This window comes from Neophocaena asiaeorientalis, unplaced genomic scaffold (assembly GCF_003031525.2).
Source record: "Neophocaena asiaeorientalis asiaeorientalis breed wild unplaced genomic scaffold, Neophocaena_asiaeorientalis_V1.1 scaffold166, whole genome shotgun sequence".
Classification (NCBI taxonomy): domain Eukaryota; kingdom Metazoa; phylum Chordata; class Mammalia; order Artiodactyla; family Phocoenidae; genus Neophocaena; species Neophocaena asiaeorientalis.
The window spans coordinates 2,095,375-2,121,882 of record NW_020174933.1 but is presented as its reverse complement, the minus strand read 5'-3'; the positions used below and the strand labels follow the sequence as shown (position 1 = coordinate 2,121,882).

General features: G+C 39.4%; 1 protein-coding gene across 1 annotated transcript in view; it reads left to right on the top strand.

Moving 5' to 3' along the window:
• RYR2 (ryanodine receptor 2) overlaps positions 1-26,508 on the top strand; it is a 510,734-nt gene that overhangs the window by 212,981 nt on the left and 271,245 nt on the right. The window contains exons 25-27 of the mRNA XM_024761485.1: positions 270-353; positions 16,379-16,538; positions 20,027-20,174. Coding sequence (XP_024617253.1) covers positions 270-353; positions 16,379-16,538; positions 20,027-20,174 — 392 coding nt within the window. The remainder of the gene's footprint in view (positions 1-269; positions 354-16,378; positions 16,539-20,026; positions 20,175-26,508) is intronic.

The following is a 26,508-nucleotide window of genomic DNA, read 5'->3' as shown; positions in this document are numbered from 1 at the left end:
CTTTAGGGAAAGAAACAGGAATAGAAGGAAGGGATTGTAGAGAGACTTACTTTTCAATATGTTCCTTTTTGTGTTTGAATTGAAACATTTAATTTTCAAATGTCCTACTCATTACTCAACAGTAAATAATTTACGACTAAGTAAGCTTTCCTTTTGCTTTAAAACAAAATACTTCTCTCTGCATTCGAGGTGGACTGCTGCTGTTACGTTGGCTTGTTCTGGACATAGGGAAGGAATTGTTGCAGCTTATGTCTGGTTTTATTTTCCAGGACTTTGTCGGCATTAGGATGTCATGTGGGTATATCAGATGAACACACCGAAGAAAAGGTGAAAAAAATGAAGCTGCCGAAGAAGTAAGTTGAATGTCTAAGCAATAGGAAATAGTCTGTGCCTTAGTTTAGTGTTACTGCACCCAAAAAACTCTTGATGGAATCCTAGATGCCTTGCTTACACGTAAGCTATAAAATTCAGATTCAAAATTTAAGCTTGCTGTGTTACACTAGAGGCTGCATCAAGGCCATGGTGGGGTGAGAGTCCATCACAGTGCCCAGAGGGGAAACAAGCTCACAAAATATTTGGTGGTGTGTTACGAGTGTGTTATTTTTGTTTTGTGTATGTGCGTGTGAACACGCATGCCCACGTCCTAACTGATTGGATATGGTTTCCCACTTTCCACCAGAAGATGTATAATTTTATTTATTTTTACAAAGAAAGTGTATTTTAGGAGTAGTTATGCAGTCAGTGTTATCATTTCCACTTTAAGATGAGAAAACTGAGGCACTAGATGCTCTCGGAGTTATTTTGCCTGCTATGCTACAATCTCTGTGACCTTGTTTAACTTCTTAAAACTTCAGCTTTCTCATCTGCTAACAGGTATTAATACGGGAAGTTTTAGGGATGAAATGAGTATAAGTGCTTAATAAATGATAACTGTTACACATTATTACTTTTTCTTTATTTAGTTTAGTTTAAGTATTCAAGCCACTCTTCCGAGGCCTGCATGTTGTAAATGGCAGGCCTGGACATGTGCTAAGTAATATCATGGAGATAAAAACAAAGTAGCCACTCCATAATTTCTATCAGTCACCCCCAGATAAACATAAAATTAAGGTAGAAACCATGTGCTTGCTATGCGAGTGCAAATTCTAGCAGGTCCTTTAGGCCACCGAACCTTTTTACTCAGGCCTTCCATTAAAAAATATGTATAACAGCATATCCTACAAGGTTATATATATAAAGTATAGGACTAGTTTTGAGGCTCAAAACTATATATGCATAAAACATGTACATATTTTTAGGGATATATGCTTATTTGATAAGACTATTTTTCTAAAGCAGTGGCATCATAATTCTGGATAGTAACTACCTTTGTTGGAGTATAGGCAGGGGTGTTGAAAGGGGAGGAGCACACAGATAAATACAAGGTGTTGGTAATGTTCTAATTTTTACCATGGTGGTGGGTTAATGGAGTTCATTTCATTAGAACGCTTTAAAGTATATTCTCTTGTGTGTATCCAAAAATAGTTATTTGTAAAAACAAAAATATGACAGGTATACACCCAAATATATCATTAATCTCAATAAATGGAAATCAGTGAAATTCTCCAGGTAAGAAACAGTGATTGTCAGATTCGATTCAGAAAGATAACTCACGTTGTATACACCTCGCAAAAATAAAACCCAGCTAGAGGAGACACATCGAGAAATTCAGAACGTGAAAAGTTGAAAAAACATGAGAACGTGATGTTCCAAGTAATATTGTTCAAAAGGAAGCTGCAGTTTCCTTTTTGCCAGTTGCCTTATATAAGACAAAACAGCTCTGAAAGCAAAATTAAGGAAAGAAGGATACTGTATAAGGATCCAAAAAATAAGCATCATGTTAATACTGCTCAGGTATGCACCAAGTCAAATGGCTTCGAAAAATCAAGGAAGCAAAATATTAATACATTTTCCAAAATAAATAGACAAATGTAAAATCATAGTGATAATTCCTAACACAAGTCCCAGAAACTAATATGTGTAACAGATAAATTTTAATGAAGAATAATAACAATTTAACCCCCTATAAATTAAAAGCTTGACGTATATAGAACACTGAACACATGGAACATTTATAAAACTCAACATCCTTTACAGCATGAGGACATTGATATTGTAGATATCATATTTATTGAATTGGAGGAAATAACAGTAACAATCAAAAAATCATGTAAAGTCATGACATATTTAAAACTTTTAAAACATAGTTCTAAATAGCTTATAGATCAAACATATCATTGTGAAAATTTAAAGTATAAGAATGGCAAAGGCAAAGACTTCATATCAAAACGTAAGAGTTGCATATTTAAAGCAATAGTTGGAGAAAGCATGTTTTAGAAACCTAATAAGCAGGAAGAAAAATCTCTGAAAAGATTGATAAAAGAAAAAAGAAATATTTCTTTTAGCAATTACAGGGATATTTTCAAGAGGGACCGCAAACTGTAAAAAATTTATTAATTAACAAATTAGTTTCTAAGTTGAATGATATTGGCAATTGTATATAATATTATCAAACCTGACCCACGAAGAAAGAAAATGTTAATAGAGCTACAGCTATTAAAGGAATTGGATTAATAGTTTAAAATACACACACACATCCCAAACCACTTTTCTGTTGATTTCCAGCAAATATTTAAGAATGGGTAATCTCAAATGAAAACGAAGCAGCACTTTACAGCTTATTATCTGAGAATAAAATAAATAAAATAAATAAAGCCCAGATGAGGGTAGTGTGAGGAAGGGAAATTGTAATCCAGCTTCACTTATGGGCATAGATTCAAAAAAATGCTAAGTAAAATGTTAGCAAACTTAGCAGTATATTATGGCCCAGCTAAATTTATTCCAGTAATAAAAAGATGGGTTAACATTAGAAAATATATTCATTCACACTAGAGTGAAGGAGAAAATTCATATGATCCTACCAATATATTTACTAATAAATATTTCATAAAATGTTTTACTTATAAGCATATGAACTCTTAGCAAGCAATGATCTGAGAGAACCTTCTTAACCTGACAAAAGGCCAATAGCAACCAATAATCTATAAGGTAAAACCCCAAAGTTTTTCCTTTAGGATTCAGGAATAAGACATATAAACTACTGTTACCTGATGTATTCAATATAGCCAATGCAATGAGACAAGAAAATAATTATGAGTTTTGGAAAGGAAGAAAACATACTGTTGTCAATAGCAGGTAATGTTATTGCATTGAAAACTCAGGAGGATCTACAGTATTATTTGTTGACAATAAGCACAGCAATATTGCTAGATCAGTACCTTTAACATATCATTTAGAAGTGCAGAAAAAAAAACAAAAGAAAGAAAAAAAAAAGAAATCCCTAAGGTAGATGAGAAATCTAACCAAAGAGGTGCGAGACCTCTGTAGACTAAATGTTAAAATTGGATTTAAAGTCTTTAAAGACTATCTAAATAAATAGAGATAGATCATGATCATGGATGGTACAACAAATATATCAGTTCTCCCCCAATTAATCTTAGAATCAATACTATTCCAGTCATTCCGCCAACAGAGGTTTTTAAGCAGCTTGCTAAGCTATTCTAAAATATATGTGGAATTTCAAAGGTTCAAGAATATCTAGAAGTCTTTTACAAAAGAAGATAAACTTGCTCTGCTAGATATCAAGACTTATGATAAAACTATGGTAATGAAGGAAGTGTTACAATGGTATTGGGATAGACAAATTGAGACAGAGTTCCCAAATATATACATGCATATATACAAATTTGACATATGCCAAAGGTCTTGTTATAGATAAGTGGAGAAATGAAAACTGTTCCACCAATGGTATTCATATAATTGACTAGCAAAATAGGAAAAAGTTAGGTCTCTACCTTATGCTATACACAAACATTTGCAGGTTAATTCAAGACCCAATTGCACAAAACAAAAATACTTTTTGAAGACAAGTGGAATATCTTAATGACCATGAGGTGGAGAAGGACTTTTTAAATCAGAAAAAAACACAAAAGAACGCTCACTTCATTTAAGTCTTTGCTTAAATATAAACTCCTCTGAGAGGTCTTCCTTAAGCATTCTATCTATAATGCTCTGATCATTTTCTTTAACCTGCTTTATTTTTTCACTTGCACTTCTACAGCTGTTATTATTTATTCGTTTAGCTTTTGGGTCACCTAAACTGAAATATACACTCAATAAGAGGCCGGGGCTTTGTTTACTGCAAGGCCCCCAGTTTCTAAAATACCTAGTATAGGAGTGATGTCTGTAACATGACAGCATAAGATGTTCCTCCTTTTCATCTGCCTTTTATAAATGAGTGAATTAGATACCCGTACATGAATAAGAGTCCCTTTGTGGGGTTTCTGCAATTTGCAGCTGTAGCTCTCAGGGACCCAGGAGGAATCTTGCTCACCAGTGCATCTGGTAGGAGATAGAGAACCTTCCTATAAGCTGCAGAACTAATGAAGCCAGTAAGGCTGCCTGGGCCCCTTTCCTGGCTGTGGGACCAGAATCTGGTGAGTGTGAATCAGGCAGGTACGCACCTGTGACAGACAACTTGCAGAAGTCCAGCCCTCCCAAAGAGAGATGCCAACACACCATTGGAGAAAAAAAGAACAAAGAAAACAAACGAAAAAAGAAACAGGAGTTTGGTCACAGCGAAGCAGTAGGAGAAACTTTTCCCAGCAACACCCCACCTCCAAGAAGGTGGTTATCAGGCTGATTTATGTGGCAGAGACATCTCTTCCTTGGAGAAAGAGGAGCATGAGAGCGCCCTACTGTCTTGGCTGGGTGGGACTTGGCTGGAGAAACCCATTTCTCTCCACTGGCACCTGGAGTACTAAGGTGGGAGCTTGCAGCTAGGGGCTGGGAGGACTTTGAAATAGAAGTAGATAAGAATTTCAAATGGCCTTAAAGGGACTGCACTCAGCAGAAAGTCTACCCACATGCCTTTGGGAGTGCCACTCCTGGGATCTCCCTACCAGGACTGTGGGCACCCCTAACTCACCAAGTGCCAAACCCACACCTCCCTCCCACTCTGCTGCCAGCTCCCTGTGCACACTTCTGGTCAAGGAGAGTGAGCTCCAGTAGACAGGCCATCTGGATGGGCAAGGGAGAAACCACAAGCTTGAGCTATAGCACCGCCTTCTGGAAAACAAAAGAGAGGCTTCTGATAGCCAGCCTGGTGAGTTATAAGAACCAGAAAAGACATGAAAGCTCAGTTAAGGTGCTTCCTGCTACTTCAAATGCAAAAAGCAGAAACACATGACTACAACCAATATGGAAAAGTCAAGGGAATATGGCATCACAAAAAGACGACGGTAATTCTCCAGCAGCTGAGCTCAATGGCGTGGAATATTGCGATCTAACTGATAAAGAATTCAAAATAGTATTAAGAAATTCAGCAAGCCACAGGAAAACTCAGAAAGGCAATTTAGTGAAATCAGAAATAAAATGAATGAATGGAAGGAGTACTCTAACAAAGAGAATGAAATTATAAAAAGAGCCAAACAGAAATACTGGAACTAAAGTATTCAACGAATGAGATGAGTGTAACACAGAACATGTGTAGCAGAGCAGACCATGTAGAAGAAAGAGTAAATGACTTGGAGGATAGGAATGTAGAAATAATACAATTAGCAGAGGACGTGAAACTAAGATTTAAAAGAGTGATGAAAGCCTATAAGAGCTATCAGATTCTATCAGAAAAACAAATATCTGAATAATTGGGCTCCAGAAGGAGAGGAGAGGGAGAAGGGGGCAGGGACTTTGTTTAAAGAAATAATAGTTGAGAACTTCCCAGGCCTGGGGACAGACTTAGACGTACAACTCCATAAAGCTAAAAGAACACCCTATTATCCCAATGTAAAAAGACTTCCTCCAAGACACATTGTAATGAAACTGTCAAAAATCAGTGATAGGGCTTCTCTGGTGGCACAGTGGTTGGGAACCCCCCTGCCAATGCAGGGGACACGGGTTCGAGCCCTGGTCCGGGAAGATCCCACATGCCGCGGAGCAACTAAGCCTGGGCGCCACAACTACTGAGCCTTTGAGCCACAACTACTGGGCCTGCATGCCTAGAGCCCGTGCTCTGCAACAGGAGAGGCCACCACAGTGAGAAGCCCACACACTGCAACGAAGAGCAGCCCCCACTTGACGCAACTAAAGAAAGCCCGTGTGCAGCAACGAAGACCCAGTGCAGCCTTAAATAAATAAATACATAGATAAATTAATTTTTAAAAATCAGTGATAAAGAAATTATCTTAAAGCACATCAGGGGAAAAAAGAAAGTAAGGCACAGAGGAACCCCATTAGGCTGTCAGCTGATTTCTCAGCAGAAACTCTACAGGCCAGGAGAGGGTAGAATGACATGTTCAAAGTGTTGAAAGATTAAAATTGCCAGCCAAGAATAGTGTATGCAACAAAGTTACCTTTCAGATAAGAAGGAGAAATAAAGTCTTTCCCAGACAAAAGCTGAGGGAGTTCACCGCCAGTAGACCTGCCTTGCAAGAAATGCTGAAAGGAGTTCTTCCAGCTGGAATGGAAAGATGCTGGTCAGCAACAGGACAACATGCGAAAGAATACAATGCACTGGAGATGGAGAAACACAGGCGGTTTGACCCAGAGAGTTGTAACTCCATGTTAGGGGGCTGTGTTACCCACTCAACTATAGTATAAAAGTTAAAGGCAAAGAGTAGTAAGAAGAACTATAGCTACTATAAATCATTAATGAATATACAACATAAAAAGAGGTCAGTTGTAACGTCAGTAATATCAGTTGTAATATCAATAATATAAGTAATATAAGATGGAGGAGTAAAAGATGGAGCCTTCACAGGCTTTCACAGATGAGTTGCGACAGCTGATAAGCCTAACGTGGATTGTTTTATCTGTACGATTTTTAATGTAATTTACAAGGTTACCACCAGACAAAAGTCTATATAGAATGGATTCACAAAGACAAAGAAAGGGAAAACAGAGCACACCAACATGGACAATAATCAGTTTACGGAAGTAGACATAGAAGGAGAAAGAAACAGTGGAAACACAAAGCAACCAGAGAGCCATTAATAAGATGGCATTAGTGTGCCCTTACATGTCAATAATTACTCTAAATGTAAATGGATTGAATTCGCCGTTTGAAAGGTATGGAGTGGTTAGGTGGATAAAAACACAAGACCCAACTATATGCTTCCTACAAGAGACCCATTTCAGATTTAAGGATACGCGTACACTCAAACTGTAGTTAGAAAGATGTGCTACATTCCCTATTTGAAAATAGGCAATCTGGGCTTCCCTGGTGGCTCAGTGGTTGAGAATCTGCCTGCCAATGCAGAGGACATGGGTTCGAGCCCTGGTCTGGGAAGATCCCACATGCCGCGGAGCAAGTAGGCCCGTGAGCCACAACTGCTGAGCCTGCGCGTCTGGAGCCTGTGCTCCGCAACAAGAGAGGCCGCGATACTGAGAGGCCCGCGCACTGCGATGAAGAGTGGCCCCCGCTTGCTGCAACTAGAGAAAGCCCTCGCACAGAAACTTAGACCCAACACAGCCAAAAATAAATAAATATTTAAAAAAAAAAAAAAAATAGGCAATCTGAGTGTTCGGTGTTTTTTTTTTCCCCCCTGATAATACAGATCATTTCACTTAAAATCCTTAAAGACTTTAAAAAAATATGTGATTGATTGTAGCTCATTTCTCCCTTTCTCCCTCTTCCTCCTCTAAACAAACCAGCAGGCAGCTGAATGGTACAGCACATAACTGTCTGTCCTTAAATTCATAAACCTTCCCACACTTGTAAAATTAAGCTCTTGACCCACTGCAGAGTTTGATGAGCGGAGTGCAGTTGCTACAGGAATAAAGAAAAATGCAACTGAAAAAGAATCCAGTCCCAGAGCTTGTGGTTCCCAGTATCTTATATCCCTGAGTAGCTGAGATTTTTTTAAAATGTAAAGGTTTAAATGAAAATAAAATTCTTGTCTGAATGCCAATGCCTTTTATTCAGACTTTTTGTTAGCACTTCTCTGCTGTTAAACCAAAACGTAGGTCAGGAACTGGTTGCTTGTATGTATCGCTGGGAAGCAAGAGGTAGTGTTGAATTGTGGAAGAGCATGTTCGAATCCTTTGAGAGGTATTTAAGACTAGTACGAAATTCCCTCGCTCCCGCAACCACTTCCTTCCCCCTCATGCTGTGTAGCCACTGTAGTGATGGGAAGTGGTATCTCTTAAGCATATTGGGGCAGATAGAAGGTTAAGAATGATATTCTCAATGCTTACATGTATATGTAAATTTAAAATGGCTTTCGGAAATGAATGCTTAGAGGGATACCGAATGTGCAGACCCGTATTTATACTGTGCATATAGACACAAACACATGCACAAAATTCAGTGTATGTAAATATTTACCTAAATGAAAAATAGTGTTACAAATGCAGCTGGATTTTTTCCTGTGAGGATGAACACTGTGATGTGAAGAAAAAAATATTTATATACGCTTTTTATGTGTAGCGAGTAAATTCCACAGACCACACATTTTAAAATGTGCTCATGTGTAATGTTCTTCATTTGCTCTCGTCGGACTTAATTTCGTATTTAAACCCAATGGGCCTTGCAGCCAGAATGCAGCTTGATAGTGGAAACCTAATCCTTGTCTGTTCAGTACAAACTCCATTAAAATCACTGTTTTCTGTGTTTATTCTCACCTTTAAGTTTTGATTCAAAGGTCATCTTCTCCAAGCTGCCTTTCTCTACCTCTTTAAAATTGCACCCTATTTTAAATTGTACTTCCTCTCATGCTTCCTTTTCTACTTGGTTTTTCCTCACGACACTTATATCCTCTGACATACTATTATTTTATGTTTACTTTGTTTATTGCCTGATTCATCATCTAAACGTAATTTCTATAAAGATACAGATTGTTTGTCCATGTTATTCAGTGCTATTAGTTCCTAGAACAGGGCCTGAAATATTTCGACTACAGAATGAATATTTGTTAAGTTTGCATTCAAGGTGTACCCCCGTCTTACTCCCAGGACTATACGTCTGTTTTGGACACTCACCTAATGGGGAGGGGACATTGGATCGTTGGGCATTCTCTTTTGAGTTTGCTGTCAGGGGCTGAATTATATCAAAGAAAACTAGAGCCAGGCAGAAGTTAAAGCCATACAGGCAAATTTTATTGCAGAACTGTTGCAATAGGGGAAGAGAGACCTCAGTATTCACATACAGCAAGAACAAGCGGGGATTTGTAGCTCAGGACCAGAGTGGGGGACAGTGGATGGAAAATTACTAAGAGGAAGCATTAAGGAAAAGGGGGATTCTGGTAAAACCAACTTGATAGGGTTCTTGCTGAAGGCAGACCAGAGTGATAGGATATCAAAGGTGGGGGATGAAGAGTGGGGTCAGAGGTCACAGGTGGGGGATTTCCATTAACCTGACCTAGCAGGATTCTTGCTAAAACTGGACTAAACGAAACAAGGACAGAGCCCAAGGTCAGAGGCCAGGTCAGAAAGAGGGCTCAGAGGAGCCTGACTCAAGTTTGGCCAAAGGGAAGTCTTCGTTAGTTGTCTTCATTCGTCTCTGCTGGCATCTTGCGGATCTCGGGTGGCCTCGGCCTGCAGTGGCTCGAAGCAGGATTTTGATTCCTGGCCAGAGACTGAAGTCGGGCTGTGGCAGTGAGCGCTGAATCCTAACCACGAGACCAGCGATCAGTGACAAGGCCCCTGGCCCATCAGCTTTGTAGAAATGAATTCCCTCAAAGAGATGGAAAGTAGTGAAACAGGTAAAATGTTTATTAGGAGGAAAAAGGGTACGTATGAATAGACTCCCACGGGCAGATGCAGAGAAAGAGTCGTGCCCCCGTGGTAGGTTGAATCACTTATATGGGACATTTCTTCCGGGTTTCCTGTGGCCAATCACCTTGCTTTGCCTGGGTCTGAGTCTGTATTTGGTTCAACTCAGGGTCCTCCCCTGTGTGTGCGCGTGCGTCTCTTAGCCAACATGGATTCTAGCGAAGAGGCCTATGGGTATGTTGACATCACCTACCATGGGGTGGCGCGCCCTCCCTTTTTGACCTCCGAGGAGCCTTTCCGTGCATGTGTAGTTGAGAAGGCCTCCTTGGATTCGAGAATGAGGAAAATGTGGTCTCTCTACGTTTTTATCTGGGCAGGGCTCAGCTCCTCTTACTATCCTCCTTCTCTTGTCTTCATCTTGGAGTACCTGTCCACAGGGGACAGATTCCAGCTGCTGGCCTGGGGCCCATCTATCTCCTGCCTCATTATGGGATGCGTGTTTTCCTGACTGATCTTTGGACCACACGCTGGGACCCTCCCCTTCTCTTTTTGAGTCCTCCAGGTCCTTGCTCTGCTTTTAGCTTCACTCATGCCTCTTTAAGAGGAGGCTGGAAACCTGGGAATGCTCTCTCTGGCAACTTGGGGACTGCAGTGTCTTGGTGGAGGGAGGAGGGAAGGTTGCCTGACAGCCTACACTTGGTTTGTTGCCAAATCTGTTCTCCTGAAACTGTGCTGCACAAGGGTTGAGGTGTGGGAGATTCTGGAACCTGGCCATTCTCCTGGGTCCAATCTGGTAAGCAAGACAGAAGTTCCCCTCAGCTCTGGATCTGTCTGGTCTCCATCTGGGCAGGGGGATGGAGAGCCCTGGCTTCCCTCCAGCTCTCCTCTCCTCCAGGCTCTGGAACATTCAGGCTGTCTGGGGCTGGACAGACTGGACTCTTTATCTGGTCTCCTTTTATGTTCCGACACATCAGGGCCTTGCGCTTTTGGTATCCATAAGTAGAGCTTTTAATATCAGAAGGCCTTTCTCTAAAGACTGTTGTCTCTGCAGTGAATTTTCAAAGCCTATTTTAAAAATCCAAAAGCCAAGAATGGCTTTTTTTTGGTCTCTCTTGAAATGATCCTCTCTTGGTTTTGTTTCAAACAGGCTGTGAGGTACAGGAAGGCCTTGGGTTAAAAAAGGAATTAGTGGTGGGGGACACACAGGGCATATCATCATATTACACATTTATTTCAAAACAAAACGAAGAAATGTAGTAGAAGAAATAGATCCCTGCCCTTTTCCCTTCTAATTTCCACCCTGAAATTATTCTCCTGTATTTGTTTTCTGGAGAAGGGTTTTTGAATATTCTCTATCTCCTTTCTGTGAGAATGTCAGTGCAGTATTCATTTTTGATAGATGTGCTTCCAGCAAAACTTGTTCTTAATATCTCTGGTGTGCAGTCATCTGAGATTTTCCCCATTTGTTCCAAGGTACTTGAAGCGCTGATTTGGTTTTGAAATTTACAGCTAACATCCACTGAACTTGGACATAATCTTTTCATGTTTACCGTGCATCTTTCACAACGTAATGACTTCCAAGCTTCATTTAACCTGATTCATACTAAACAAGTAAGCTTGAGAGGTGGGAGAGGCTGGAAAAAAAGAAAAGGCTTGTTCCTTAGTGTTTTTGGTATTCTGCCACATTTTTGTTGCACCACTTTAATTGGCCCTTAAGTGATATTCTACTGAACACTTTTTTCAAAGGCTCATTTAGAATTCCTGCTTAGAAAAAAATGTGGGTCAGGTGGGAATGAAGCACAAAACTGAACTGCTGCTTCACATGGCAGTTCCTCAGTAGGGCTAAGTATTACCAATTTTTTGTTTACATCTTTGGTAATTTGATGCAAATGAAAATGGCAGTTTGCCAGGAGGGTTTTCTTTTTTTCAGGCAAAGACGTATTTAAAAATAAATTTTACTGTAAGAAAACTGACGCCCAGAGAGTTTATGTAATTTGTTAATCTCACTTTTAAAATATTATTGCATTATTGGGCTTCCCTGGTGTCGCAGTGGTTGAGAGTCCGCCTGCCGATGCAGATGCAGGGGACACGGGTTTGTGCACCGGTCCGGGAGGATCCCACATGCCGCGGAGCGGCTGGGCCCGTGAGCCATGGCCGCTGAGCCTGCGCGTCCGGAGCCTGTGCTCCGCAAATGGGAGAGGCCACAACAGTGAGAGGCCCACGTACTGCAAAAAAAAAAAAAAAAAAAATTATTACATTATATACTACATCAAAATAAAACTAAGAGCTAATAACTACAAAAGAACTTTGATGTTTTGGAAATGAATGTATTGAATGTGTTTGTTTAATACCATGTATATTCCTCATAACCTAAATTTACAAAATGATTGTTAGCACTGCAACTTTGCATATTAAAGTTAGGGAAGTAAAAAACTACACCTACTAGGCAAATAGATGGCAGAAGAAAGAGATCTATTAACTGATTCTGGCAGAATTTTCCCAGAAAGCTTGAGAAGGTAGACTGTAATACAGAGATGTCTTTAATCTGAGCTATATATATTTTGTATTAATATAATTACTAATGACATACCTTTTCCCTATTATTTGGCCTACAGAATTCTACTTCCCAAGAATTGTTGTAGCAGTCTTTCCTTTCTTTCTTTTAAATCTCTGGAAGTCAACCTGAAGCTTTACTTGGAACCATTTAGCTTCCAAGATTCACATCAGTCACATTTTATTCAAAAGCTTTGTTCTTTGTTCGTTTTCAATCACAAAAAGGAAATAGTTTATATTAGTAGTTAGTTGATCTTTATGTACCTAATTAACTTGTATTAATAAGATGAAATGGACATTATTTGCCGAAGTACTTTTATGCGCTTTCTAAAAATCTCATTTTGGTATAATGATTTGATACTTTGTCATGTCTCACATAAAGAAAAATGGTCTTGTAAATCCTCATTGATGCCACTGGTTAAAGCATTCATGAAGTCATCATTTTTATCAAACTACTGAGGTCGAAGTCTATTAATTTCAAAGATATTTGTATTTTTTACTATAGAAGATGAGGTGAAACAGTGTGGAAATAAGGTTCAGGTGAAATGGGAATTAGTGACTTTAATTTGGATGGGACTATTGACCATTTAAAAGAACCACTTGAAATTCTTTCTTGCACAGGGCTATGAAGAAAAGCAAGTAAAATGAATCGTAGTCTACATCTGAAAATGAGTGTGAACTAATTATTGTGTTATTTCAAATCAACAGATGCAAATGTGTCTCCGTAGGTTTTCCTTGTGATCACAAATTGAAGCAACATTAGTAGATGTTCTGTATAGGAAGAGGAAAATTTAGAAAATAAAGAGAAATGCTTATGCCAATATTATCATATATACATATACTCTATATATATACTACAGACATATAGTAGAATGTGTAGTTCTACTATAGATTAGTAAAACTTATCTATAATTTTTTATAGAAAATACCCCTCAAAAATTCCTCCCCATGCCACGTAAGACATGGCTGGCAAGTCTACCATGATCTTTCCTCTTTTAGAGGGCATATATCCCTCACTGAGGTAGCATAGGCTCTAGTCAACTATTCATAGATTAGCTGCCGAACTTGACCGTATGTGTATCCTCTGCGACAGGTAGGAGGAATTAGGACCACTGGAAAATGAGAGAAAAAAGAGAATTGTGTACTGTTATGTTACCATGTGCTGGGTTATTGTGGGGAAAGTCAAGAGGAGGGTGAGAAATAGAGGTGGGAAGATGGGAGAGTACAAAAGACCAAGTTGTTGGGTTTTTTTTCCCCAATTGAAGTGTAGTTGATTTACAATGTCCTGCCAATCTCTGCTGTACAGCAAAGTGACTCAGTTATACACATATATACATTCTTTTTTTGTATTTTTTTCCATATGGTTTATCACAGGATATTGCGTGTAGTTCTCTGTGCTGTACAGTAGGACCTTGTTTATCTATTCTGTATATAATCGTTTACATCTATTAACCAAAAACTCCCAACTCCCTCTCCCTACCCCCCTCCCCCTTGGCAACCACAGTCTGTTCTCTGTGTCCACGATTCTGTTTCTGTTTTCGTAGATAGGTTCATTTGTGCCATATTTTAGATTCCACATATAAGTGATATCATATGGTATTTGTCTTTCTCTTTCTGACTTACTTCAATTAGTATGATAATCTCTAGTTGCATCCATGTTGCTACAGATGGAATTATTTCTTTTTTTATGGCTGAGTAGTATTCCATTGTATATATGTACCACATCTTCTTTATCCATTCATCTGTTGAGGGACATTTAGGTTGCCTCATGTTTTGGCTATTGTGAACAGTGCTGCTATGAACATAGGGGTGCATGTATCTTTTTGAATTACAGTTTTGTCCAGGTATATGCCTGGAGTGGGATTGCTGGATCATATGGTAATTCTGTTTTTAGTTTTCTGAGGAACCTCCATACTGTTTTCCATAGTGAGTGTACCAATTTATATTCCCACCAACAGTATATAGGAGGGTTCCCTTTTCTCCACATTTTCTCCAACATTTGTTATTTGTAGACTTTTTAATGATGGCCATTCTGACTGGTATGAGGTGTTACCTCATTGTAGTTTTGATTTGCATTTCTCTAATACTTAATGATGTTGAGCATCTTTTCATTTGCTTACTGGCCAGCTGTATGCAAAAGACCAAATTCTTTATCATTACCTCCAACCCTGCTTCTAGCAAATAATGTTAAACTTGGAAATTAGACGATGCTGGCTTGATCACCTCTTGGTGCATTTGAAATGCATTGAGAGCTCTTTCTTGAAGAAATTATTTTCCGAGTGAGAACTTGTATATAGGCTGTGCTTACAGTTGACAGATTTGTCCATTTAAACATCAAAATTCTATAAAATACAGTGACTTGTGTGAGTGATTACAGAAATCCCATGTGGCTTCTTTATAGAAAAACAAAGAAAAAATATTGTTAATTACCCAAACATACAGAATTCTGATTTAAAACAGAACAAAATTTCATGTCAATAAATTTAGCTCATGGATGTAAATGAAGTGACATAAGGTGGTAATTAGCCATAATTTTTGCACTTGCCAGGCCAATCTGATCTATTTAAACCAAACAAAATATTCTCTAAAACTTTTGCCTGTAGATAAATCATTTATAAAATAGAAGATGCCTTATAATGAAGTAGGAGTATTTAAGGTAAAGTCAACTTTATTCAACCTTAAATTATTTATTGCTGTCATACATGGATTCATTTAACAAATTTTTATTGAATATCTACCACGTATCAGGCACTATTCTAGTTCTTGGAAATAGCTAGGAGCAAAGCAGTTCAACTCCTTGCTGTTAAGGAGCTTACCTTGTAATCAGGCTAGCCATAGCCCAGAATAATTAGAAGAAGAAAGATTATGTATAGTTTCTTAAAGACCATTTTCTCATGCTCTGATAATTTCTTAAACTTAGCTTAATTATCTGGTGAATTTTCTTTACCTTGTTTGCACCAAAGGAGAATCTTTGAGATGAAGATGGATATCTCTTTATATTCATTCTGTAAATAAAGTTAATTCTTTCAAAAACTGTAGACTGAAAGGCTGCTCTCTGCCAGGTACTCTTTTAAGTATAATGACAATTAGAAAAATGGATCAGAAGCAGACCCTGACCTCAAAGCATAGTTGATTGTAGGGGACACAACAATGACAGAGAATGAAAGAGAAGCAACTGTACAACAGACTTTGTGCCAGTCTCTCTAGTTAAATAGATGAGACAGCTGTGTGTGTGTGTGTGTGTGTGTGTGTGTGTTTGTAGCAGAGCAGTCCTATTGCCCTAATATATGTCGGTTGAAAACCTTTTATTTTCAATTTTATATTTCTCCCAAAAGGTTAAAACTTACACTTGTTTTAATACTTTTCCTCTCCGGCTCAGAGTGTGGAAATAGTCTCTGGTATGAGTTCCCTAAAATCCAGGCCTTAATCATATTTTAGATGATTATATGCCTGGTATTTCCTAGTGTCTATCTTATCATGAGGCTTCCTAAATTATGTAACTAGGAACAGCAGTAGGGAAATAATGTATAAATGCATTAAAATTCCCCGGTAGAATAATGAATAGCTAGTATCTGAAAGCATATGCAGATTTATGAAATAAATATTACTTTAATATAACACGTAAATGTTGAAGAAAAATGAGGACTTAACAGGAAGAGAAATTTGTCAGATGTTTTAATTACCGATACTTTGATTTATCCTGTAAAAAAAGCATCAGCTGTTTGGAACACAAACAAAGATAAGTCCTTCTCAACTTTGAGAGACAGGTGTTGCCTCATTTCTGTTTTATTGGTGTGAAAATGAAAACATAAAGATCGTGTGGCCTTTGCACCTGATGAGTTTTTAGCTTAAGTGAAAGGGGCTCAGGCTTGCTGGACACATTACTACTGGTCATCACTGTGGTTTATGGAACAGTAAGAATTAGGAACAATTGGAATTAACAGGCTATTATAGGGATTTTTCAACCTTGACTTTTCTGGACAGGCCCATTATATATTTCTTTGGCTTTGCTTTGTAGTTACCAGCTGACAAGTGGATACAAGCCTGCCCCGATGGACCTGAGCTTTATCAAGCTCACCCCATCTCAGGAAGCGATGGTGGACAAGTTGGCGGAAAATGCTCATAACGTGTGGGCCCGGGATCGAATCCGGCAGGGCTGGACCTATGGCATCCAACAGGTATGTGGGGATTTAGCTCTACAGCACGTACTCTGAGATTGACTTAAGTAGGAATTACTATAATTTGTAACAGGAGAGATTAAGTAATGACCATTGTAAAACTCACATCATATAGATATCTTTAATGTACATATGCACAGAAATGCCTGATTCAAGAAGTCAGGCCGCCCCAAGTCTTGTTGTTATCACGAGGGGCACAGTGAATATTACCAGACCAGTGATTTATAACGTGGTTTTGTGGCATTTCTCTCTCTGAGATTGTATTTTAGGAGAAGCTTTTGAAATACGAGAAGTTCGAGATAAACTGATAATAGAAGAGGTCCACAATTCCTTATTTGTTTGTGTATTTATTTATTTATTTATTTTTGGCTGCGTTGGGTCTTCGTTGCCGCGCGCGGGCTTTCTCTAGTTGCAGCGAGCGGGGTCTACTCTTTGTTGCGGTGCACGGGCTTCTCATTGCAGTGGCTTCTCTTGTTGCGGAGCATGGGCTCTAGGCCCATGGGTTTCAGTAGTTGTTACACGCGGGCTCAGTAGTTGTGGCTCACAGGCTCCAGACGCGCAGGCTCGGTAGTTGTGGCGCACGGGCTTGGTTGCTCCGCAGCATGTGGGATCTTCCCAGACCAGGGCTCGAACCTGTGTCCCCTGCATTGGCAGGCGGATTCTTAACCACTGCACCACTAGGGAAGTCCCACAATTCCTTATTTAACACCCTTGGGACCAGATGAATTTCAGAATCCAGATATTTCTTGGTTTTCAGAATGGTGATACATTGATCATGTGACATAGTGCCCTCAGCAGGGCAGCAGACTATATGTAAATTATTCTTTGTTCAGCAATGTAGGCTGATGATACCAAGAGGGGTAAGTAAAGATTATCCACAGCCTTGCATCAATTCAGATCATTTTTGTCACCAACAGAGTTTTTGTTAAGCTTAGTATAAAACCGACTTTTCTGAGTTTTCTGGATTTCAGAATCATGGATTCCTATTAATGGTTGCTCTCACAGGAATAACTAACAGTCATTGGGTCTGTATTGAAATGGCAAAGCAGAGCAAATTTAGCCTTGCCTCTTAGTGACTGTGTGACCTTGGGAAAGCTACTTAAATTAATTTTCTCTGTGCCACTGTTTTCCTCCTCACTGAATTTTTAAACTTCATTATATAACTTATGTATAAGAAAGGCTACAGCAGTGCATTTCACCTAACAAATCATATAGAATAGTTTGCTGTTATTGTAAGATGCCAGAGTCACTATGCATCGAGTTTTACATCTATTTTCTTCTTTAACTCTTGCGACAGTTCCATGAAGGATGAACAGTTTTTATTGCCAATTCACATATGATGTACAGGGAGCTTGAGAACAATTTGTCCAGCGCTCCCAGATGGCAGAACCAGGTTGGAATCAAGCCTTTTGACTCCAGAGCCCAAATTCTTCTCTTGCTTATCACAGTGATCCTTGCCAGCTCATGGTGGGCAGTGCCTTTACTTAAACATTTTTAGGAATAAACTGGATTATTACTTATAAGCTTAGGCCATGGTTCAGGATAAAGGCTACCTGTTGGTTTGAAAAATATGTTTCCAAAATTCTTCTTAGCCGGTGACTTTTGTCATTTGCAAGGCTAAAGAAAACTCAGATAGCCTTGATTTACTTCATAAAATAAGCTACTTTTATATTGAATTAAACTGGTTGTAACTGATGAGATTGTCAGTACTCAGTCCACTTGAGCATAGTGTGTGTGTGTGTGCGTGTGTGTGTGTGCGTGTGTATGAACCTGAACCATATACCACAGGGGGATGAGGGGTCACATTTGCTCTCTGCCAAAGGAGCGCTCACTTGCCTTGCAGCCCGCACGACTCTGTGGGACAAACCAGAACCCCCCGCTGTCTGCCTCTTCCTTGTGCATGAGGGTCCTCATAAAAACACAGGGCTCTGTCTGAGCTGGCCAAAGCTGTCCTTGGAACCGTTTCTCCGTCCCCTCCCCCAGTTCCCACTCCATCCCTCCACCCCATTCCCCACTGACAGAGCACACATTTGCTGGGTTGTCTGAACGAGCGTTGTCTTTACTTTTTCATCACCCTCTCCTTAACATAGTCTGGTTCACAACTAGGTCGTCAACTCCTTGCAAGCAGGCATTTGCTTGAGGTCTCTCTTCTCTGCCTCTCCAGCACACCTGATTTCAAGCACTTGTGTACGTGGAAACCCCAGGGCAGCTCCTTTTCACAATCACATTCCCAGGACACCATTTCCAGAGAGTGTGATTCATCGGAGGCCTCTTAATTTCCCTACACGGAAAGTTGCGGGGCAGCAACCAGTGTTGAAAGGGAGGGGTTCTGGGTAATGTGTCTTGAAGCTGCACTGGCAGTGCAGGCACTCTGTTTACGCTGCTTGTGTATTTGGGGGTGGCTTCGGTGTGGGGTTCCCCATCAAGCAACCCAGATGATTTGGACTCCAGGTGTCAGTAGATGGTTGTGTAGTCAGGATGAGGTATTTACTACAGATTTGCTAGAGGGGGAAGAAGGAATTAGGAAACAGTTTTCTTTGCTCTTCCCCAGCGAGAACAAACCCTGTCCACCACATACCTTTTTTTTTTTTTTTGGAGAAGGTTTGGGAACATCCACAGCCTCTTAGTTCTTCTTAATGCTAAGGTAAATTGAGAATCGAGTATGCCTCCTAAAATATGGAAAGTTTGACAAAACCTGCAGCAGTGAGTGAGTGGAAAGAAATAACTTCTTAAATGTTAGAGCCCTAAAGACTCACAGCCCATGGGAGGCATCTCCACCTCCCATGAGATTAAGTGTTGTACTTACTCGCAAATTAGGTATCCTTTTCCAAGGTCGTAAGATAGCCTGTCTTCTTACTTGGTCAACACCATTTTAATCACGTTTTAAACTTGGGGCCTCTTTTGTAAAAGACGAATTGTGAGGTTTGTAGCTATTTCAGTATTCCTGGCATTACCTGGTTTCCCCAGTTGATGGAATCAACTTGATGCATATTTTCCAAGCTATTTGAGGTCATGGGATGGCCGCCCACGCACTGAGTTTTCTCTGAAGAAGGCACAGCAGCCTGGTGTTGTCCTTTGGCTCAAAAATCAGATGTCCGGTAATAATTAGGCTCTTCTTGTAACAAAGACATGTCATGACTGACAGGCAAGGAAATGGTAGGTTCTCTTAAGTTAGCCCATTGCCTTGTGACCAGGGCAGATGGAAGATGATTACTGAGATCCTTCAAGTTGGCTTTTGTTACTGCTGTTATTTTTACATTTTCTTCTCATGGAGAGGGCCTATTTAAATTGATGCGGTTACTCACTTGATTAAATCTTTCATACTGATAGTATTTCAGTAACTCCTGCAGCCTGGGAAGACAAAGGGAAGGTAGAAGGCACAGTATCTACCTTCATATGCTTTATATTTTGATGTATTTGGTGGCTGTCTCATTTCCAAATGCTGTTGGTCACTCTTTGATGATCATGCCTTTTTTGCCTTCCTGTAGGATGTAAAGAACAGAAGAAACCCTCGCCTGGTTCCCTATGCCCTTCTAGATGACCGAACTAAGAAATCCAACAAGGACAGCCTCCGTGAGGCCGTGCGCACACTGCTGGGGTATGGCTACAACCTGGAGGCTCCCGATCAAGATCATGGTATTTTCATTTCGCTTTCTTCTCCTCTTGTTGCAAAATCACATAGTAAGTTCTTTAAAGCCAAATGCATGAATAAAAAGGGGGAGTGCAAGATAGACTCCTTCAGTCGAAGTACGTAATTTAGGCCAGGAGTTTAGAGCATTTTTTGTCCTGAAGGACACTTGGAGGATTAGCTCATCTTTCAGCAGAGTGGCTCGGGACTGCACTGATTCCACAGGGGGAAGAAGTGGGTTTACCTTCCCGAAGAGTCTGAGGGAGCAGTTAACTCCATGATTCTGATACTGCCCCTCACTCCCACCTACCCCACCAGCTCTGCTTCAGAAGAGCTAGTTTTAGTTGTTTATGGGAGTAAACCTATAGTGGGAGCTAGTGTTTTCTAAACCTTCATTGTTTAGACTCTTACATATAGGCCATAGTAATTAATTAGTGCAATATTTTGCTTTAAGGAAAACGCTCTAGAATAGGCACTCAATAAATATGTGTTGAATAAATGGATTTTTAAAGGGTCTATGAAGGACGTATTTCCTTTGAATAATACCTTTTAAGAATATGGTTTAAGATGGTTAACTCCTTAATCCTTTGCTCCTGTACTTTGAGTTGGTGTTAATATCCATATTTTAAAGTTGCCAAAAATGACATGAGCTCTGCGTGTTTCATTGTAGTGCCTGTATTTTTTGATAGAAAGTTTAAAAAATCTATGTCAGATATTCTCTAATGACTAATATTTTCAGTGTAGTATCTGTGTATAGGAATTCAATCTTAAATAGTAATGATAGGTAATATTTATATAGTGCTTATCATGTGTAACAAGTGTTTAGAAGACCTTTGCAATTATTGTTTAATCCTCACAGTAACTCTATGAGGATGGTCTGTGTACTATGCTTATTTTACAGATAAGGAAACAAATTCAGATACTTCCGTGTCTTCCCATTTACTAAATGGTAGAGGCAGGATCCCAGCCCCAGATGTCAGTCCTTTGAGTTGAGTCAGTATGTAGTTAGCATCTGGACAGTTCACTGTAGTTACTGAATCCTTATATTTGCTACAAATAAAATTAGATACCTATTTAATAACAATAATGTTATAATCATAATGTAACTTCTTACAATGTAACGTATCTTGAAGTCTGCTTTACAGCAACAAATACTTGGTAGATCTTATTATGAAGCAGATACTACTAGATATGCAAGACACAGAAAATATCCCTGCCTTAAAGGGTGTGCGGTCCACACGGCCCCTGGGATGGATAAACAATAAAACCCTGCCAAGTCAAGACACAACAATTGGGAAGAGTTCTACAGCTGTCTGGTGCAGAATAAGCCCTCAACGCTAATGGTTCTTTTTAAAATATTTTTTAAATGAGGTATAATATTTATATAATAGAATGCACAGGTCTTCAGTTTAATTTGGTAAATTTTGACAGTTGTATACACGAGAGAAACCACCACCCAAACGAACATGGGGACCATTTTCTTCATCACAGAAAGTTCCCTCTGCCCCCGAAAAGTAACCACTTTCTAAATTCTATCATCACAGATTAATTTTCCCTCTTCTTATACTCTGCATAAATGTAATCACTATATATTTTTTAAAAATCTTTATTGGAGTATAATTGCTTTACAATGTTGTGTTAGTTTCTCCTGTACAACAAAGTGAATCAGCTATATGTATACACATATCCACTCCTTCTAGAGCCTCCCTCCCACCCTCCCTATGCCACCCCTCTAGGTGGTCACAAAGCACCAAGCTGATCTCCCTGTGCTATGCGGCTGCTTCCCACTAGCTATCTATTTTACATTTGGTAGTGTATATATGTCCATGCCACTCTCTCACTTGGTAGTATATATAAGTCCATGCCACTTTCTCACTTTGTCTCAGCTTCCCCTTCCCCTCCCCCCCCCACCGTGTCCACAAGCATGTTCTCTACATCTGAGTCTTTATTCCTGCCCTGCCACTTGGTTCATCAGTACCATTTTTCTAGATTCCGTATGTATGCATTAATATACGGTATTTGTTTTTCTCTTTCTGACTGACTTCACTCTGTATGACAGACTCTGGGTTCACCCACATCACTACAAATAACTCAATTTCATTCCTTTTTATGGCTGAGTAATATTCCATTGTATGTATATGTACCACATCTTCTTTAGCCGTTCATCTGTCGATGGACATTGAGGTTGCTTCTGTGTCCTGGCTATTGTAAATAGTGCTGCAGTGAACATTGGGGTACATGTGTCTTTTTGAATTATGGTTTTCTCAGGCTATATGCCCAGTAGTGGGATTGCTGGGTCATATGGTAGTTCTGTTGTTAGTTTTCTAAGGAACCTCCATACTGTTCTCCATAGTGGCTGTATCAGTTTACATTCCCACTAACAGAAATCACTATATTTTTTATCTAACTTATCTTGCTCAACATACTGTTTTTGTTTGTTATTTTATTTTATGTATTCATTTATTTATTTTGGCAGTGTCGGGTCCTAGTTGCAGCACGTGCGATCTTTCATTGTAGCGTGGGCTCTTCATTGCGGCGTGCAGGCTTCTCCCTGGTTGTGGTGCGCAGGCATCTCTCTAGTTGTGGCATGTGGGTTTTTCTCTCTCTAGTTGTGGTGGGCGGGCTCCAGAGAACATGGGCTCTGTAGTTTGCAACATGCAGGCTCTCTAGCTGAGGCGCGTGAGCTCAGTAGTTGTGGCACGTGGGCTTAGTTGCCCCGAGGCATGTGGGATCTTAGTTGCCCAACCAGGGATCAAACCTGCATCCCCTGCATTGGAAGGTGGATTCTTTATGACTGGAACACCAGGAAAGTCCCCCAGTATACTGTTTTTGTGATCACCCATGTTTTTACAAGTATCACAAAATTAATTGTTGAGTAGCATTCCATTTGAATAATAAACCACAATTTTTTAAATCCATTCTCCTGTTGATACAGATTTGGGTTGTTTCCAGTTTTTGACTGTTATGAATAAGACTGCTATGAACATTTGTAGACAAGTATTTGTGCAGATTCATACTTTCACTTCTTTTAGGGTAAATAGAAGTGAAATTGCTGGGTCATAGGACAAACGTACATTTCACTTTACAAGAAACTTCCAAACAGTTCTGCAAATATGCTCCCGTGACCAATATGTGAAGGTATGGTTGCTCCCACATCCTGGCCAAGAATTGGTAGTGAATCTTACCGATTTTAGCCCTTACAGTAGGTGTGAAATGGTATCTTATTGTAGTTTTAATTTGCATTTTCCTTAAGAATAATAATGTTGGCATCTTTTCTTACACTCGTTAGCCATCAGTGTATCTTTTTTTATGAAGTGTTTGTTCACATCTTTTATCCATTAAAAAACCTGGGTTGTTTTGTCTTCTTTTTATTAAACTGTGAAAATGTATATATTTATATATATAAACATATATGTATCTTTTTCTGGGTATAAGAACTATGTCAGATATTGGAAATATTTCCTCCCAGTTTGTGGATTGCTTTTTCATTATTTAAATGAGATCTTCCGTGGAGCAGACGTTGTTAATTTTGAAGACTTGTAAATCTTTTAAAGAGTTAATTGATCTTTTTTTTTTTTTGGTTAAACTTTCAGACATTTGTTTATCTCCCCGCATCATCAATTGTGGATTATTTTTAGTAAACTATCATAATTATGAGTGGCTGTGTCTAATATCTCCTTAGTGACTGTGGCATTCTATGGAGAACTTCAATCATTAGTCATAGTGACTCCTAGTTTCACAAAGCCACAATCTCTTTTTGTAATTACCTATTAAATGTACTCTTTAATGAACAATTGGATATATCAGGCATACGGATGTTTATTAATAATACCTTAGGATAGTGTAGCATTTTCCAGTTTTTTTGCATACTTTTATTTTTTTAATTATTTTTATTAATTTATTTATTTGTTTTTATTTTTGGCTGTGTTGGGTCTTCGTTGCTGCGTGAGGGCTTTCTCTGGTTGCGGCGAGTGGGGGCTACTCTTTGTTGTGGTGTGCGGGCTTCTCATTGTCGTGGCTTCTCTTGTGGAGCACAGGCTCTAGGTGTGCAGGCTTCAGTAGTTGTGGCACGTGGGCTCAGTAGTTTTGGCTCACGGGCTCTAGAGTGCAGCCTCAGTAGTTGTGGCACACTGGCTTAGTGGCTCCGCAGCATGTGGGATCTTCCCCGGCCAGGGATTGAACCAGTGTCCCCTGCATTGGCAGGCAGATTCTTAATCACTGTGCCACCAGGGAAGCCCTGCATACTTTTAAAATATTTGATTCAACTACTGTATTAGGTATATACCTAATATAAGTACAATAAATACCTAACAAGGGTACAGTCGTCATAGAAGTTTTTGAGCTTCTTTCTAACTTTGTGTCTCCCTAGAGAGTATTAGATAAGAGAGATGACAGTCTATATCTTTTCTGTTGGAAGATGTTATAATGATAATAATAAAAGGTTTGGGGAAAAAATCAACCATGCTTTTAAAGTCTGACATATCAACCATTTGATATCCCCCAATTTTATTTTCATTCCCTCCCACATGAATATTTATATTTTGGGTGTCTAGAGTCTTACCGACATTTATAGGTCTTTCCTCCACCATTGCTTTTCTGATACTCATTGAAAATTACATAGAAAGAGTGCTGCCCAAGTCAGGCTGACTCAGTTCTAAAGCTATAGATGACAGCCAGTAAATTGAGGAGAAAACAGGAAAGAAACAAGCCCACTGTATAGCTCAGAGAAATGATTAATCATGGCTCTAACAATAACCTTAAGTCTTCAGGGAAATAGTTGATTGTGGTCAATATTCAAGGAGGAGAATACATTTAGCCCTGTACAAAGAAACAAGCAGTGTATGCCAGAGAAAAATAATGATGATTATATTTTAAAACATTATCAATTATGGGCATAAACTGTGTCAGATCTGATATATTCACTTTTAGTGAGAACTGCATTCAGGAGGATACTGGATAAGATGTTATTCTGATGACATACAGTGTTTTATATTATTTACAACCATAATAAACTTTCATCTTCTTAACACCTCTGTGAGGCAATGTATTACTACCTTATGGTTACCTACTTTCTTGTGACTTATATGAATTTCAAGAAGGAAGAAAAGGAGCTTATATTTACTAAATCCATCTTTGGGTTTCATGTTACTTCCATATTTCAAATCATCCTCATTTTCATTTGATTTTAATATATAGTTATTGAACATCTCCCATGCTTAGTTCTGGGGATTCAACAATGAATAAGACAGTTTTGCCCACAGGTAGGTTTCAGGATAGGCAGGGAAAGTAGACTAAATTGCCAATGCTTTCATACAGTGTAAACATTAATGCCCAAGTGTCACAGCAGAGAGGATTTAACTGATCTTGGTGGTGTCAGAGAAATCTTCATAAAGGAGGTGTATTAGTTATCTACTGCTGTGTAACAAATACCCCCTCCCTAAATTTTAATGGCTTAAACCAACAAATGTTTGTTACCTGAAAGTTTCTGTGGTTAGGGATTTGAGTGGATTAGTTAGGTCGTTCTGAATCATGGCCTCTCTTGAGGTTGCTGTCAAGTCGGCCAGGGCTGCAGTCATCTGAAGACTTCAGTGGGGCTGGAAGATTTGCTTCTAAGACAGTTCACTTGCATAGTTGTTGGTTAAAGGGCTCAGTTTGTCTCTGGATATTGGCAAGAGACCTAAGTTCCTTGTCATGTAGACCTCCTCAGAGAGATGCTTCAGTGCCTTCATATGGCAGCTGGCTTCCCCCAGAGTTAGTAATCTAAGAGATAGTGCGAGGAGGAAGCCTCAATGCCTGTTACAATTACTTCTGCCATATTCTGTTTGTTGGAAGTGAGTCACTAAATGCATTGCACCCTTAAGCCCACACTTTTTGAAGGGAAGTGTGACAAAATATTTGGAGACATGTTTTAAAACCATCAAAGCTAGGGTGAAATTTAGAGGAATGAGTAGGAATCAGTGAGGTTCATGTGTTCCAGACAGAGAGGATGGTTTGTGTAAGGGCTTGGAGTGACAAGGGAGGGTTGCACGTGGGAATCAGATAGCTTTACGTGGCTGAATATAGAGTGAAGTTTGAGAAGCAGGGGAAGATGAAGGAGAGAAGACAGAGACTGAAACGAGGGTTTTCTGTTTAAAAGAATTACTCCAGTGGCTCTTTGGAGAATGGGCTGAAGGTGAACAAAATTAGAGGTGAGGACAGCAGTTTGGTGGCTCTAAAAGAAGTATAGATGAGGAGCGTTGAAGGCCTGATCTTAGCCAATACTGTGAATAGAGAGAATTCACAGAATTCACAGGACAGAATTGTTTGGCATTTAGAAATAGAATCAGTGGAAGGATGAAGGAG